The 18,110-nt window shown below is 43.7% G+C and overlaps 1 protein-coding gene across 1 annotated transcript in view; it reads left to right on the forward strand.

The window, feature by feature from the left end:
• Positions 1–488: 488 nt before the first annotated feature.
• The window catches only part of coro2ba (coronin, actin binding protein, 2Ba), a 67,958-nt gene continuing 50,336 nt past the window's right edge, over positions 489–18,110 (forward strand). Inside the window, exon 1 of the mRNA XM_080489647.1 lies at positions 489–836. Within this exon, the coding sequence (XP_080345773.1) occupies positions 822–836 (15 nt within the window). The 5' untranslated portion in view covers positions 489–821. The remainder of the gene's footprint in view (positions 837–18,110) is intronic.

Here is an 18,110-nt window from a genome sequence, read left to right on the forward strand (position 1 = left end):
AAGAAGTAACATGAAAACGAGTGACGTAGAAGTGTGACACGCAAACAGAGTCAGGAAACAGTCAAAACTGAATGAGAGTAAAGATTAGCATGGGCGCACACACACACACACACACACACACACACACACATAGGGATGACGTGCAGCTCGATGCTTCAGCAGCAGACTGCGACACAGCGTCCAGCTCCCTCCTCCTCCTCCTCCTCCTCCTCCTCCTCCTCCTCCTCCTCCTCCTCACTCTGCAGTCCTCTCTGTCCCAGCTGCTCCTCCTGCAGCTCTGTCTGCTCATCAATAAGCTGTATTAGCCATCACTAATCATATTGTGAGAGAGAGAGAGAGAGAGAGAGAGAGAGAGAGAGAGAGAGAGAGAGAGAGAGAGAGAGAGAGAGAGAGAGAGAGAGAGAGAGAGAGAGAGAGAGAGAGAGAGAGAGAGAGAGAGAGAGAGAGAGAGAGAGAGAGCAGGCCAGGCAGGCTCTGAGTGTTTCACCACAGTGTGTGTGTGTGTGTGTGGGAGGAAGAGGAGGAGGAGGAGGGAAGGGTGTATCCTAGCAGGAAGCTTTTCCCTGTTGTAGTAACCAACTGCACGCCGACCGCCAGCCATTACTTCACTGCAGCAGCAAACTGAGTGAGCCAGACACACTAACCTGTCTGTCCCCTCCTCTCTCTCTCTCTCTCTCTCTCTCTCTCTCGCTCTCTCTCTCGCTCTCTCTCTCTCTGCATATTCAGCAGACCTGCCCTCCTCTCCTCCTCATCACTCTGCCTCTCCTGCGGCACTGCTCTGTTTGAAGGGGACACCGGCCTGCTCCTCACACTGATTCTGCATGACTGTCACAAAGGTAAGACTGCAACTTCCTGCATGGCTCCCCCTCCTCCGGTGTCTCTGAAGGACATCTGTTCTCATGCGGGTGATGTGAAGACGAGCTTCAGGTCAGCGCTGCAGTGCAGTTCCTGCGTGGAGCCGGTTCGTCTGCCGCCTCGGGACGCGTGTGTGTGTGTTCGTCTGTCATTATTAATGCAGCCCGCCCGTGGTGGGACTCCAATCTGTGACTTTCTCACATCTGCAGTGTGTCAGCGGCACACGAGGAAGTTTGATCTAGTCCCCGTGGAAACTATCTCAACTTCATTCCAGATCGCGATGAGGGACTTTTTTCATATTCGGATTGCAACCCTTCATATAGTCAGAAAATGTGATATTGTAATGTGCAGATTCAGCATTATGTGTAGTTAGATTTTCACCATTTTCTCATAAATGTTAACTCTCTATCTTAGCATTAACCTATTTTAACAACTGCCAATACATTATTGAGCACTACTGTCCTATACATGTAATTTAAAAAAGAAAATACACTAAATGTGACTTAAAAAGTAGTTGTCTTTGTACAGCAAAGATGCAAAGATCTTTTTTTTTTTTTTTAAAGAAATGCATTAATCCAGTACACTAACGTGTAATAAAGCACTCTTTGGTATTTATGGTAAAATAACGAATACCACAATCCTTAAACCTATCCCAAGCATTACCACAACTACTTCCTATATTGTCGTATTTCCTTCAATTCAACATTATTAAACAAAACAAGATTATAGGGACTCATTTGCTAAATAAAGAGTTAATGAGATTCTAACATCTGTCCAGAGAATCCAGATGGGAAACTGTCTCTTGGTTAACTCTGGCACTTGTTCTGCTCATGCTCAGTAGACAACAACGTTTTCCTCCGGAGTGTCTTGACTCCCAGTCAAGATTCTCCCGGGGATTGGTAGTTTTATTTTGACAGTCTCCATAATAACAATCCAACTTGGTCCCCTGTCCACGAGAATGTCCGCGTTGTCCCATCATTAATGTTTATAGCATGTTGTTCTCTGCAGCACTCGTTTGTGGTTTCAACAGGTTTCAACAAAACAACAGCGGCAACTTGTGGACCAACATAGTAACTACAACGTTTTCAGTGCCGTTTCTGTGGAAACCGTCATTGTTCTCAAACGTTGCTGTGTAAATGCGAAACATTACTTAAACAAAAAAAGCGAAAACGACGTATTTTCACTTGAAATGCTGTTGTGTAAACGAGGCCGAAGCTAAGAAATAACGACGGTTGCAAAAGCCACAATGCAAATGCAACAGCCAATGGAATTAAACTACGGAAGTGCACAGTGATCAGAAGAACAAGTTTTCGTTCCGGGGACGATATTTCTGACGGACTAATTGGATTACGGGAGAGTTTAATGAAAAGTAACAGTGACCAACATTGGTGGAATGTGAAGACGACATAAATCACAATCATCAAGCAGCAGCGTTTCACTTACGATTCATGAAGCTCTCCCGATGTCAAATCAGTCCATCACAAAGTATTGTCCCTGGAAACAAAGAGCCTGCTCTTCCGTCTGGACCCTACCGTTGTGGGTTTTGCTGTTGCGTTGACCCTTCAGGGCCACCGTAACTAAGAATCTGTTTCAACAGTTCCAGGTGTACTTCGAACAAGTTCCAGACTCTGAAACTAAAAATAATCCAGTTAAAAACAACTGGATTCTTCAAAGACTTTTTTAACTTTTCAAGAACCCTGTTCTGTTTGGAAGAGTCCTGGTCAAGATGTATAATTACATCCGCCACGGACGTAATAAAGTCATCGCCGTATAGTTGTTTTTTCTGTATGACTGATTACGTCCAAAGTTTGGAGGCGATCCGGGAACATTTTGGTGGATGTCAGAAATCTTCCTGGTTCTTGGTTTAGTATAACAAGTACAGGTCCGTATTAAAGAGTTTAATTCTGGTTTAAGACTGTTGATGTTAAAGGGTTAATTTGGAGACTGATTCAGTGTTAGTGTCTCCTAAAGCTCCTCTGAGGCTTTGACAAATGTTAATTTATCAGGATAGTTAATGGCCTACTCATGTCTTGATTCACAAGTACTGCTTATGATCGGTGTTTTGTATGTACAAAACTAAAACACTACAGATTGTGCTTAAATGATTGTGTAATATTCAGAAATTATATAAAACAATATGTGAATATGATGTGACTGCAGGGCTGTGAAGGCTTTAACTATGTGTACGTACAGTGTCAATGATTTAATGGTGTTTAGTTTTTTTCCAATTTAGCTTCAAATAGCCTTAATTAGTACAAATCTTTGGTTAAAAGCTTTTATCTAATGAATGGTTCAGAATTCAGAAAGAAACCACTAAATTCCTGGGTTCAGACTCGACTGCCGGTTAATGTTTGGGTGTCGAGTTTTGAGGTTTCGTGGCAGTAATCTGGTGAAAATGACAAAACCTCCACGTAGATAACTCAGAGTTCAAGTAACCAATCAGAAATACTTTCTTCAATGTGATTAAGGGATATTTTCAAGTATTTGTACTCTCCTGGTTATATTTTTCCATACTACTTTTACTTTAATACTATTTACACCAATTAATCTACACTACAAGTTTTAATATCACAAGTGGTGGAAATTAGAAATTCTAAATACTGGAATTAATGTAATTAGGTTTTGTACGTATACATTTATGAGTGTACTTACAAAATATGTAATTATACTCATACTCGAGCACAATATACACCTTGTAATGTACTTTTCTACTTTGGAAATCATTACCAGTGGCTGTGATCATTTATGAATGCTGTCATAATTTCAAGTAAGTGATAAGAAATATATTTTTGAATAATTACGGATGCATCATTTGCGTTTGCAGTATGAATTAGGCTTTAGGGCATTTGATAAGTTCTAATATCATTGCTCCAAATACAATTAAGGTTCCCTGACATTTACTTCACCATCATCTGCATAAATGGAGAACATTTCTAACAGATAGTGGACCTACACCATGAAGACAGTTTGAATTAGTTTTAACGTTTACATCGTACTTATTTCTGCGTGCTCGTGTGTGTAGTTATATTACGAAGAAAACACATCACCAACTCGTGGCCCAATATGCAAACCACATTGATTCCATCTTTACCGTATGAATGTCTATCGTTTTCAAATCGCTGCGTCTGAACTCAAAACTTCTCAGAAACAGAAATGATGGCGTCTCTTCAGTCGATTGTTGTAAACCGAGCCTCGGGTTGGATGTTTGTTTCCATTTGCACAGGTACAAAACAGTACAGGTTCAGATTAGAATGTTCAAATGGAGCAAAGCTATAAGTTCACTGTGCAAAACTGTATGAACGCTAAAATCTTTTAAAAAGTACCAAAGTACACAAGAAATATAACAAGTGAAATATAAAATGGCATAAAATGTCAGCTATGCAGAAATGTAAAATTATAGAATTATAAAAACAAATAAATCTAGATTGAAGAAACGAAAATGTGTGTGTGTGTGTGTGTGTGTGTGTGTGTGTGTGTGTGTGTGTGTGTGTGTGTGTGTGTGTGTGTGTGTGTGTGTGTGTGTGTGTGTGTGTGTGTGTGTGTGTGTGTGTGTGTGTGTGTGTGTGTGTGTGTGGTGGCAGATCTTGACGTCAGGTGAGTGTGTGTTGTTGTTTGGGCCGTCTGTGCTTAAGGTTCCAGCAGCCGGGTGAATCCTCTTAATCAATTAGAAGTGGGAGAAAGAGACAGAGAGCGAGAGAGGACTCTGAGAGAGGAAATTAGCACACCTACTCCCGGGTAGAGTATTAACCTGGACGAAAATAGACGGCCGAGTGAAGAGACGGGACTACGACCTATTTCCTGATGGTCCACCTGCAGCCTGAAGCTCATAGATGTTGTTATTTTTGCAATCAGACAGTGTGCTGCCAGAGTTTTCTGTGTGTGTGTGTGTGTGTGTGTGTGTGTGTGTGTGTGTGTGTGTGTGTGTGTGTGTGTGTGTGTGTGTGTGTGTGTGTGTGTGTGTGTGTGTGTGTGTGTGTGTGTGTGTGTGTGTGTGTGTGTGTGTGTGTGTGTGAGAGAGAGATGGTGTGGGTGGTGTGTGTGTGCTGCTGCGTAGGAGGACGCTCTCCACTACGAGAACTGAGAGAGGAAAGAAGGTCAGGTGTCCATGCGTTGGCATCGAACCGAAACCCGAATGCGTGTGCAGACGAGGCCGAACGGTTCGAACGGCTGCAACCTTTCTGCGCTTCCTGTCCTTTCTTTTCTGCTCACATTTCGATTCCGACCTGCAATTATGGAAATGAAGCGAGGTAGTGGAAAAAGTGCTTTGACATCTGTGTGAAGGAAGGTATGAAAGCAGCATTATCCAGCAGTGTGGAGGATGACGGGTGTGTGGGAGAGGCAGGCAGGGAGGGAGGGAGAGTCTGGGGAGCTGTTTTTTTTTTTTTTCATGGCTCTGCCTGCCAACAGCACAGAAGTCACCTTGGAATGGATGCAGGACAAGAGCGTGAGTGCTGACGGGGCTAAACGGGAAGCTTCCCTTCAGATCTTGCCCGACAGAGACGACACGCAGCTCACCAACCCGACGTTTATTGTCGCTGACCTCTCATCATCACGGAGTAGATTTACAACGGGGGGGGGGGTGTTGGCGCAGACGCCGTGATGTCACCTCAGCGTTTAAAGGAGGAGCGGCACCACTGACATCATCTCCACAGGCTGACGCCTCGTTTACACAACGGCATTTCAAGGGAAAACGCATCATTTACGCTTATTTGTTTCAGAAAAGTTTCACAATAACGAAAGGCTGAAAATGATGTAGTTAGCATGCCAGGCCACGGGTTGGTGCTGTTGCTTGTTTTTGTAATAAAATCGCACACATATGCAGAGAATAAAATATAAATATTAGCAATAGGAGTCCATGTACATTCTAGTGGACAGTTGGATTGTTATTACGATGACTGTCAAAATAAAATACCAAGTCCCAGGAGAATATTATCTGGGAGTCATGACACTCTGGAGGAAAACATTCTTACTGTTCATCGACTGAGCATGTGCAAAAGAACCATTTACTACAACTGTGTGCGGATGTGCATTAGCAGTGATTGAATGTCGTTACGTTTTTTTCTCCGTTTCCATGGAGACGGAGTCGCATCATTTTCGAAAAGTTTTTTTCCAGTGGCTCCGAGCAATATTGTCGCGTAAACTGACTCCCAAAAGTCAACAAAATGTTTGTGTTTACACTTGAAAATGTTGCGTAAACACGGTTTTACTGTCACGTAGACAGTCCTGAACCATCACCAACTTTCTGTACATTTTACACAAACGTCCCATTAAATAAAACCAAAGAATGAAATTATATCTAACCAGCTGTGTGTGTGTGTGTGTGTGTGTGTGTGTGTGTGTGTGTGTGTGTGTGTGTGTGTGTGTGTGTGTGTGTGTGTGTGTATGTCTTTTCCCATTCCAAGTGGTTAGAGCCACTCTACCAGAAAGCCAGTCATGCAAACATCAACAATTATCCTCCATTGTGAGATTTAACTCTTAAACTGCTCATATTTTGTGTTTCATGGCAAATCGTATCTGTGAGTTCTTATATAAGTGATAAGTGTTTTGTTTTGTTTTTTTCTTTTCTTTAAAGCGTGTGATTTAATTATCAGCTCGGTGTTTTGCTGAGTTGTACAGCGCAGCAGCATGGAAGGCCTCAGTGTTCCATGCTGGATTAGATCTGCATTAATCTGACTGAACCGTCAGACATCAGGTGTCCACAGTGAACCGTGACTTGTTGGTTATTGTTGCATTGGGGCTGAGAAGGAGCGACTGGTGGAGGATGTTGTCGTTAACGTCCCCATTTACATTTCAAGTGTTGCATTGAGTTTCATTTGATTGATGAGAATATTTGGAGAATTTGGGTCTCTGGTGTGATGTAACTCTGCTTCTTTCTCAATGAGATGAACAGATAAGCGGACAGAGAGAAGAATTTATTTTTATTTTAAAGTGCTGACATGGAAAGTAGGTCATCGCGGTTTAAATCCGCGACCTCTGCTTTCAAACACGGCCGCACCGCTCCGAGTCCTCTGTGAGACGGGACTGTAAGCTCTTTAGCCTTTTAAGACCGACACTTAAGTCTACAGGCAATAATTTGTTTGGCCCGAGATGTTTATCTCATACACTGCTACCAAATATCATCATACCACAAATAGAAAAACAGTACATGAGTGTAAAATACCTGAAGGCGCTGCATGGACGTGTAATATTACCCCGAGTACTGCCCCAGTGTTTGGATGAGAACTCCAATGATCCTACAGTGTCGGTGAAAACCAAGAAATACAACATTGTTTGAAGAAATATCTAATCCCTTTCCAACATTTTTGCTTTAGTTTGTTTGAATTTGCTTCAAGAACGGTGAGAGAGGAAGAGGAATCTGATTATAGATTCTTGGCTTGTACAGCTGCATATTAGCATGTTAGCCCACAGGCTATTATCATAGTCAGCATGTGTATCATGAGGGCAGTTTGATGAATCCCAGTCACACTCAAATTTATCGTTTTTGATGTGTTTTCTTCACTGAATTTACCTCGGAAAGTTGCACGATGTTGACATCCTTAAACAGTTTCAGGTGGAGACTCATCAACTTGAATCTGAGTGTTTTGGACCATGAGGAATCTCACCGGGTGTAGAAATAAAATAGAAAATAGGGTTCCGTGACGTCAATAGAAAGGAATTAGATGAACAGACACAGTGTGTTTGATTTACTGAAGGTTTGTGCATTTCAATGGCATCCCAAGTCCAAGACAAGACCAAGACCAGAGCGTCCCAAGACCAAGACTTTAAGGGGTTGAGACCGAGTCAAGACAGAGACCTTGAAAACGTGGTCTAGAGGCCAGTCTCTAACCGAGAACGCTCTTGAGTGCTACCACACTGTAGCTCGTCTGTATTGCCCGTTAAAACAGACTGTGGATCTGTCCTTCTCCCGATTGGCCAAAACATTACAGTGGCCAGACGAAATTCACAGACATACTAAAGCAGGAGCTTTCAAAATAGAAGAAATGGCCGGTTTTGTGGGTCTCCTTTCCATTTGAGGAGCATCTTGATCATGCTTTCGTCTTTCATTTTCCAAAACCTCTTCACCTCCCCTCTACGATCCCCGGCGTACACCTAAAGCTGTCTCTTTCCATTAAAGTATGTCCATCCGAACCAAACGTCTCTGAAGCATATCGAAGCGAACTTCGAATGATGGTGGATGAGTTATGCTCAGGAGAGCTCACCAGTCCAATGGATTGATCACACATACTCACACACCACTACTTTTTACTGTGAAAAGAATCCAGAGTACCTGGGAAGAACCTCCACGGGCACAGGGGTAACATGACCCGGACTCTTTACTTTGCTGTAAGATTACAATTTGAATCGATAAAACATGCAGGAAATCCGCACTTTAACTTACTGTGTTTCATCAGAGGATTGAGTATAATTGAGTAGAGCTCGGCTCTTCACAGTACCTCTGATTCTTCATCTGACTCCCTCCGCTCCGAAGCCGATTGGCCGTGACCTGGAACAATACTGAAACGTCAAATGGGAGAATGAATGAGATGTTTTCCTTGCCGCTGTGCCGGCAGTCTGCCGACGCAGCTGACAGCAGAGATGGCGATTACTATATGTGGACTCTGTGTTCTCATCAGCTGTGTGATTACAGCTCTGTCTGTGTGGACGCGGGTGGGAGGACACAAATGTGAGCTGGCAGACATGTTACGTGTAGGTGGGAGGAAAATTACTACTGAGGAGGTACTGGGCATTGAACAGCTTCTGAAGAGCGGTTAAAGAGCAAACCCTGCTGCGTGTGGACTTCCCATATTAGATTGTTAAGCTTGGACGTCTCAGAAGACGATCAAGTGATGAGATGATCAAAGCAACACCAGATAGCACTATATTTTTGCAGATTTCCAAGGATCTATAATCTTGTGATGTACGTATATCGAGTATCTTCCCTTTACATAAATGCGACTCAAGCAACATTTTGAGTTTTACCATTTGCTTGGTCATTTGGCCGCCGGATTCGAGCCGCTTCGAGGCCGGTTTGGGCACCCCGGGGCTTTTCCATGACATTCCTGTATTAAAGCGATTGTAGCACGTATTTATTATCATTCTTTAACTTGCTTTTCGTGGTGTTCAGCCTCCCCTGACCTGATGTTACTGCTGCAGCTGCTCTGTTACATGAAATAATCCGCTCTCACCCAGACAGCAAAACGCTGAAATCCCTTACTTTGTTCTCACTTCAGTGTCCTCCAACAATACGGAGAGCACCAGAGCCTTGCTTCCCACAGTTACCTTCCTGTCACCTCTCCTTTGGCTCAGTCCACAGGGACTCGTGGGGGGAATCATGGGCACGATGTGACCCCGTCAGAGGACGGAGGTCATGCTAACAAAAAAACGCTCAAAACGGGCCTCAGTCTCATATTCCTGAAGTTTCCCAGCTTTTAGTAAACTCTACACATGTGCCTATAAAGCATAATGACACAGTACTGGCACAGAAATAGCTGCGTAGACATTTTTACTGTTCTCATGCCCCCAGTGTGCAACCAGCCACAGGTCCTCTTTAGTATAGATAAAACAAGATCACACACACACACACACACACACACACACACACACACACACACACACACACACACACACACACACACACAAAGACACCACTTTGAGCTGTGCGTTGAATCCACTGACGTGAATTGTGTATAATTCAAAGTTGCGTTCCAGCTGCGTCTAGTGTGTTTGCAATTACGTCTCTGCAAACACCCCAATTATGAAGGAGGCCTCTGCTCTGATGTCAGGCGCACACGTGTGGTTGGAAAGACGCCTGAAAGCCATTTCCAGTGTTTATAGAGCGGCTTCTGCTGTTCAGATCGGAGCTACCTGTCCACTCCACATCCAATGTACTTTTTTCGCGATTTTACCAGTTCACATAAAAAAATTAACAAATAGACCCCTCTCACATCTAAACTGTCCAGATTATTATCCCATAAACGTTTCCTTGCACACCCTCTCTCACCTAGCAACTTGAAAAGCTGCCATTCCCCAATCAAGAGAAATACACAACAGCTCAGCAGATTAGGAATACTAAATCCGAAATCTTCGCTCCTAATGGTGCCGATAAGAGAATGAACAGAGAGCGAGTTGTACGTGTGAAGAGGACGGGCAAACAAAAAGTGTGAGGAGGGAAAAAAAACAAAAAACTGAATAGTTGTGAGAAAGCCACAGAAAAGCATTCACCACAGGAAGACATTCAGATCTCATGAGCTCACTGCCTGTCAGAAAGCTTCCTCACTCTGAGCGACTGTTAAAACTACGCTCTTCATTTCTGTGTGAAAAGAAAAGTGCATTTCCAAGTGTTGGGAAACTCTTCTTCTCTTTGTGCCTCTGCATAAATCATCATAAATTCCTGAAGACTTCCACGGGACGGATGTCACGGACCTTCCAATCAAAATATGAGGGGAATTCATTGTAGAGAGTGAGCTTTGTTGTGGCTTTTCTTGGATAAAAACACTCTTTTTTTTTTTTTTTTTGTATCATTCAAACTTTGGGAGGTTTCTCTGAAATAAAAGCACTCTAAAGTATTTGTGTGGCTGCTTCAGAGAAAATAAAGCAGAGAGTGACCGTTACCAGCAGTTCAGCTGAGAGTCAGTGTGATTGTCAGTGAGAGAAGCCGCTGCGATCAGGACGGAGGACGTGCTTCCTGTTTGTGGACTAAACAGCCGCTGCATCCTGAACAGGAGGGGAGCTTTTGGTCCGGCGTTCAGGACCAGAGCGAGAAGCGCCTCTACTTTCCTGAATCTTGTTTGATTTAAACTGTAATAGTGAAAACCAGCTGCTTGTTGATCATTTCTTGAGGTTAATAGAGGTTGCCTCAAATGTAAATAAACTTTCCACAATCTGGATGGTATCGGGGAAACTGCCCCAGCGCTTTTTTTATTTAAAGGCTTCTGCTCTCTCACATTAGTGCGAATGGGTGCTTTTGTTCCTTAAAGTTTTGACAAATCAGAGAGAGGGGATCCACGGCTTTTCTGAGAATGAAATCTGGTGAACTCGACTGTAAGAAAGTGATGAACACAAGCTCAATACTCAGACTCTTGTTTCCAATTATTTCTTTGAATTCACCTTAGCTTTTACCCTGGACCTGTGTTCTTCAGCTTTGTTTGTAATGTCACTATATCTCTCTGCTTTCGTCTTTTTCTGCATTTCTTGACTGTCCTTCAAGTCCTTCAAGTCCTTTGGTGGAATCAGCAGTGACACTAACGTGAGAGACTCATTGAAACAATCAGAATTTCTTGCAGTAGCTGTGATTAGTGTTATTGACAATATCCTTAAATATGTCAAAGACGACTTTCTGTGGAAATGGGTTGACGTGGATTCAGACTGTATATCATCATTCTTTGAGCTCACTACAATAATCATTGGCTGCTAATTTACGGTAAAAAGCACCTGTTATGCCAAGAACGTGACGACACTCAGTCTGATCTGAATCAAGTGACGGAGGAAAGACTATGTAAAAGTTACAATCATTAATCCAATTTGAGAAAAGCTTTCAATTGAGAGTAGACAGTAACCAACTTTACAACCATCGGTGGTTCTCATCTGGCCGTTCTAGACTACTTTATGGTCCTTTTTCCATTTGCACATATCAAATTATACCAGAATAAAGCACTATAATCTGGAGAAAAAAAAACAGAGAATGTCTTCACTGACTAGTTTTGTATGCTGGTAAAATAAAGTGTTTCCGTTCTGCCATGTTTTTACTGAAATCGTGAAGGGAGTTTGTCGTCTTTCTTGAAGGTGATCATGGGAGAAATCTCTGAGGATAAAAGTTTGGGGACGACCGGTTATGGCATTCAAAGAGAACATATTTGGTAGTAAGGTCTCCGGCAAAGCGTTTCCATTGAAATCTTGACCCACAACTAACATCCTCAACTCTTCATAGAATAGAATAGAAATACTTGAAAGCAAATCGGGGTTCAGTGTCTGGGTCAAGTACACTTCGATAAGTAGTGACAGGAAGACGTCGAATCAGACTTGCAACCCTCCGATTAACAGTAAACTAACCAACTGTGCCAGAGCCGCCCCTCAATGGTTTTTAGGGAACTTTCTAATGGGTTATTTTCTTTTAACCTGAGAACTCGTAAAGACACTGTGGTAACGTAATACATTAACAGCATTGTGTGCCTTTGATTTAACTTGAAGTTCAAAATCACCATGTATATTTTCTGATTTATAGCAGTGACTCTCGAGCTTTTCACGGTGTACCACCTGAGAAAATATCCGGCTCCACCAAGTGACTAACCTGAACTTACTGTAGCGAAGGCTAACTCTGTTAGCTATGGACTTATTTCTGATACTTATTTTTCAATGTAAATTTTATGGTTTATATTTTTTTGTTTTGTACTATTTTTAGATTTAATATATCAAAAAAAGAAAATGTAATTCAATAAATGTATGACTCGCCCGCACATACCACCAGAGGGAGCTCACGTACATTTCAGAATCACAACTTTATAGCTTTAAAAACGTGCATAAGGGATATATAGTTCATATTTGGTTTGTGAAGAAGCGTCTCATTAAAGAAGACAGACAGTATGAAAATGTCTCTTAGAATTCAGAATCGCATGCTGTGATTGTGATACCGGGGTCATGTCCTCGGGATAGTTACCCAAAGGTGCCATGAGATGGTCTCCAACCAGAAGGAGGGAAACTCTACAGCTGCAGCCTCACCAGACGTTGTAGAAAAAACCTCGCCATGTTTTTCAAGTCATCCACTTTGTATAAATTAGTGATATTGAATTGATGATATTTCTGCTTTTGGCTGATGTTCCATCCCTTTCCCCTCGGGACTGAACCCCTTTGTGGATCTTCAAAGTGAAGGCTCGGCTTCCAGAATCTGTCTGAAAACTTCAGTCTGCCCATTTTCATCTGACCCCTCATTAGTGAAGGGCTTTTTCTTGCCCCTCTCTGAACTCCTGTGGTTTAAATCCCCGGAGATCATCTCTTTATATTCAGCAAATATTCAAACCTCCCCATCTGGCACCGTCAGTCGTTCCCCGGACAAAGTCACGTCACAGAGGTCGCAGTTGGATCTCTGATTGAAGCTCCTGACCTGGATGCGGGGGGGGGATTTTGTGTGCTGCACCGCTGCCAAGTGATTGAATAATACTACCAATCGGCATTTTTCCAGGTGTTCCTAATACAGTACGATCTACAAACACACATTTAAAATGGTTATTTAGCAGCACTTTTAAAGTAAACACTATAAAGAGAGAACATTGACCTGGAAGAGACAGGAGATTGAGATGAGAATGGCACTAAAAGATCATTTTACAGGAGAATAACACGATTTTTGGCCACACACAAGTCACACCAGGAGCAAGAGTTGAGAGATAAACCCAGGAATCCAATGGCCGGAGAACAAGGTTAGGGTAGAGCGACTGGGGAGACATAAACCAAGAAAAGACGGAGAAACAGAGCAAAGCAATGAACTGAAGACTGAGATTGGGTCACACTTTGATCCAAAAACCTAACCAGAGACCTCATGTCATGAAGTACTGAGGATATAGAAGAAGGACAAAAGGCTTCATCAGCGTTTTAGTGATTAAACTTTCCTTTAGTCCACATAGGGTTATGGTAGCAGCAATGGGTCTCTCCAGCAGTTCCTGAGCCGAACCTTGGGCTTCCTTCTTATTTCACATGGCCCTTTAATTGGATGTGATCAGGACCCATCTTTATCAGATGCTTGGAATGTGTCATTTGACAGTCTCATGTATAGAGTACAGCTCTGCCACAGGTGGTATGTTCCTTCATAAGAGAAGACCTGAAAAGTTTGTGTTTATTGACGTGTTACTTGTTTAGGTCCCATCGTGTTGAGGCACTGCTTCAGACTTCACCGCTAAACTAGATGAGGAATTTTTCCTCGTGGGAAATGTACTGCAGGTATTTTCCACTGCATATGACAGTGCTGGAAAGCAGAGTGAACATAACAAGAGTACTGAGTGGGGAGTGGGGCGAGCGCACATCCATCAAGGAAAATACTACCACCCACACACCTTGCACTCTCTCTCTCACTCAGACTTTCACATCGGAGTTCGCCAGGGTCAAATCCGGCTCTGTGTATCGCCTATGGGCACTGATCACAATGTAAATATAGATTTCAGTCTCGGTAGCACAGAGCACTTCACTTCTTACATTCCCCTCGCTCATGTGCCGCCTTTCCTTCCTCAAATCTTCACTTCACTTTCACAGATTTTTAATGACCATCTGTGCTGTTTGGTGAGTTGAAAACAAGATGCAGCCAATGTATAAAAAGTGTTCGACCGGGACATTATTGCGATGAAATGGATAGGGGATTCACGTGAGGAGGTCACATGAACCATAAACATATAAGCCCTACGTGTAAGCCTCTTATGAAGGCAGCAGTTTACGGTGAAAGTGTCAGCATTGAGCTGCACTTGGAGCCTGATGCGTCAGCAGTTTGGTAAATGAGTTCGATCGCTTTTGGAAGTGAGGCTCGGAGAGATCAGGAAGCAGGTGGTGCAGGCGGAAAATAAGCAGAAACCTGGGTGGACCCACTGTGTTGAGGAACATCGAAGTGCGTCCTTGCTTAGCTGGATTATCCTGACTCAGCTGTGCGCCAATTGAGCAAAGCAATCGGATTTCAACAGGAAATAATCTGCAATGTTTTTCTACACATTTGACTGGGAGAGTTGCAAAAACATAAATACGACTTTCCATGGATTATTTAAAAAAAAAGAGAAAAGAGAGAGAAATTACAGCCAGTTTATCCTCTGACGTCTTTGTTATATAAACGCAATGAATATTTTTATTTTTTTAATATTATGTGACTTAGATGCAGAAGGTAAACAAGGCTTATGCAATGGACATTATATAAAGTGAGAGATTGCCTTGGCAAGAAAGTGTCAGGGTTCATGTTCTGTTTTCTGTGACAAACTAATTCTCCGTTCACACTGCAGGTCTTGATGCTCAGTTCTGATTTCTCCCTGAGATTCGATTTCATTGGGTGGTCGTTCACACTGCATTTTGAACGCGACCTCCATCAGACTGTAGTGTAATGTTTACATGTATCCGGGTATTTGAAAAAAACGAGATATTTGATATTCCTCTGGGCCTTGCATTTAACACATAAACACAGCTACTTACTACTCACCACAGACGATGATTCCTGAAAACTACACAGTGGACATCTTTATAAACTCTGGTTCTCCGGTTACATCTAAAGGTGGGGAAGGCGGATATTTACGTCACAATTCATGACGTGGTGTTTTTTTCTAGGATTCTGATTGGCTGTCATGGCTTCATGTTTCTTGCTATACTGCCCCCTACAGGTTTGGCTGCTCATAGCAGCGCTGAACCAGGTGGATATGCCTTGTCAATGAAGATTTATTTTTTTTTTTTTTTTAAACGTAGACGGGGAAGTAACTGCATGAGCACCAAGGCCATAGTAAATAGTTCTGCACATGCTCAGTAGATGGACATTAACAACAATGTTTGGCTCCAGAGTGTCATGACTCTCAGTTTATATTCTTTATTTTATAGTCTTTTATTACAGTCACCGTAATAACAATCCAACTTGGTCGTCTGTCCATTCAGATGTCCAAGTATTGCTATTGTTAATGTTTACAGTGTATTGTTCTCTGTGTGTGTGTGTGTGTGTGTGTGTGTGTGTGTGTGTGTGTGTGTGTGTGTGTGTGTGTGTGTGTGTGTGTGTGTGTGTGTGTGTGTGTGTGTGTGTGTGTGTTTATTTACAAAAACAAACAACAGCACCAAGTCGTAGCCCAACATGCTAAGTACATCATTTTTTGTGTTTCTGTCACTGCCGTGTAGACGGGCATTGTTTTCAAAATGTTGCCGTATAAACGTGAAACTTTTTGAAATCTAAACGGAAAAATTACGCATTTTCACTTGAAATGTTGTCATGTAAACAAGGAGGATTTTTTTTTTTAAATCCAGCATGTGTTCTATGGAAAGTACATTTAGGGTAGTGGCTTTCGCTCATTAAAAAAAATAAACATTTGATGGCAGATTGATGTCATTTCTGCTTTGAAGGCCAGTTCTGGTCCTGAAGCTCCATCATGTTACTGATCATCTGAAACATTAAGGTGTTGGAGCCAAAATCCTTTGTTCACTCACCCTCATGAGGAAGGGGGGGGGGGGCGAGGAGGGGGGTGAGCCACGTTTCTTTGAGAACAAAGAAACCATGTGCTCAACCCTGGAAAATTCGCCATTGATCACATGACCCCCCCCTGGGGGGCCCCCGGGTCCCCCCTCCTCTAGCTGCGGCACTGCAGCTCGACGGCAGGGGGACCCAAAATCCCGTCATCACCGGGTCACCGGCCCGGTGACGCGCAAGCCAACCCCGCGTGGATTGGCTGAACCACGGCCAACGCCGCGGGGAGCCCGGAAGACATCATAACGGTATAAATTCAGGCCCGGGAAGAGATCCAGCCTCTTCCAAAACGAAATCGCGTCAACCCAGACGCACCTTTTCGTAAGGAGACAAAGCGCCTCGTGTTAACGCACCTGGACCGGGCCTGAATTTTCTTCACCTCGCTGGACGAGCTCAAGAAAAGCGGGAATTCCCTTTATTTTTGGTTTCCCCTTTTTTTTTCTTCCTTTTTTTGTTTGCATCCTCCGGACCCCGAGCGCGCGCTGCAACCGCACGCTCGTCTGCAGACCGACCTGAGCATCGCTTCTTCACTCCCCCCCTCATCGCAAGAAGCTGCTGATCGCCCCTCGGATCACACTACGGGTTTCCCCTCCGTAGTCCACGTCAGGTCTCTATTTTCTGGGACGCCAGAGAACCGCCCGCGGCCACAAATCGACGGATTTCACCTGGCCACGGAAGCACGTTTCCCCCTCGTCCAACCAAGTAAGGCTTAGAGTCTGGGCAGGAATTAGAATAACGTGATATTATTATTGCTGTGTGTTTATTGTTGGTACTTGTAACTTTGGGACGCCGATCCCTGTTTCTGAGTACTTTTGTGTCTACGCGTGGACGGCCATCCACGCGAATCATCGCACGCACGCGCGAGCCTCCTCATCCTCAGCTCACGCTTCTGCTCCCAGAGTCCATATCTGCCTGAACAGCCGTTTTTGGACTCTGTACGTGTAAGCTGAGGCGGTCGCGTCAGTGTACACAGTCAGACACCCCCTCCTCTCTCCTCTCTCTCTCTCCTCTTCTCCTCTGTTTCCCTGTTCACTAACCAGCGCACGGTACGGCCGCCGCTGCCTCCAAGCGCCTCCTTTCAGTGCGTCCCTGGGACCGTGTGTAGTTCACTGCGGCTCGGATTTCTCGGCCACAAGGAATCCGGCGCGCTCCCGACGGCTACGGCCCGTGCGGAGCTCAGTGACGTCACGCTATCCCAGGCAGAGCACGCCGAGCGCCTCTGGTGACCGGGTGGGTAATCACATCGATTTCCTCGCCGGGTCGCCGAGCCGTTTGGCGCCCTCTGGTAGTCGCGTGGGTAATTGCAACCGCTCGTACCGCCATCTGGTGGTTGCATTAAGTCATCACAACTGCCCCGCGCGCCGACGCGCACCTAGTGGCCAGATCGGGTGATTACACCGGACCGCCGACGTCTACCTCCCTCTGGTGGACGTTCGTGGTCATTACCCTCTCACCAAGTCACGCCCCTTTCGCTCCACAAACCCGCACACACACACACACACATCGCTCCCCACACTCGAACACACACACACCCACTCACACACATCGCTCCCCCACACTCGAACACACACACACACACACACACACACTCTTTATTAGCTGGCTTTGTTTTGTATTGTGTTGTTTTATGAGATCTTGCTTGATGTTTATTGATTAGATGTGATTCATAGATTGATGATTTAGGAATAGACGTTTGTTAATAAACACTTAATAGTTGAATTGAACGATTCTTGGTGGTTTTTGTGTGCTTTTCAGCGACAACTGCTGGTTGTAACAGTCAGTGCTCGGATTTACAGCCTTCCTTTCCTGCTTCAGTTAAATTGCGATTATCATTTCAATCAGAAATAATAATTTAAACATTTTAATTGAACTTTCTTTTTTTTAAGACTGATGTTTCGTTTAAGACCCTAACTTCAGCTGGTGCCCCGACTTTGATTAAGTAACGGTAATATTCAATTGATTAATAGTTTGAATGGTTTAAATCAATTTCAATGATTTTAACGCTTTGGGTAATTTAACACACCTAGGAGGCGTTGGCGAATGAATGCAGGTTTTCCACGGGAATAACCCGCATTGCTTTTAAATAATTTTAAGTGTT

The sequence above is a fragment of the Lipophrys pholis genome, assembly GCF_963383615.2.
Source record: "Lipophrys pholis genome assembly, chromosome: 2".
Classification (NCBI taxonomy): domain Eukaryota; kingdom Metazoa; phylum Chordata; class Actinopteri; order Blenniiformes; family Blenniidae; genus Lipophrys; species Lipophrys pholis.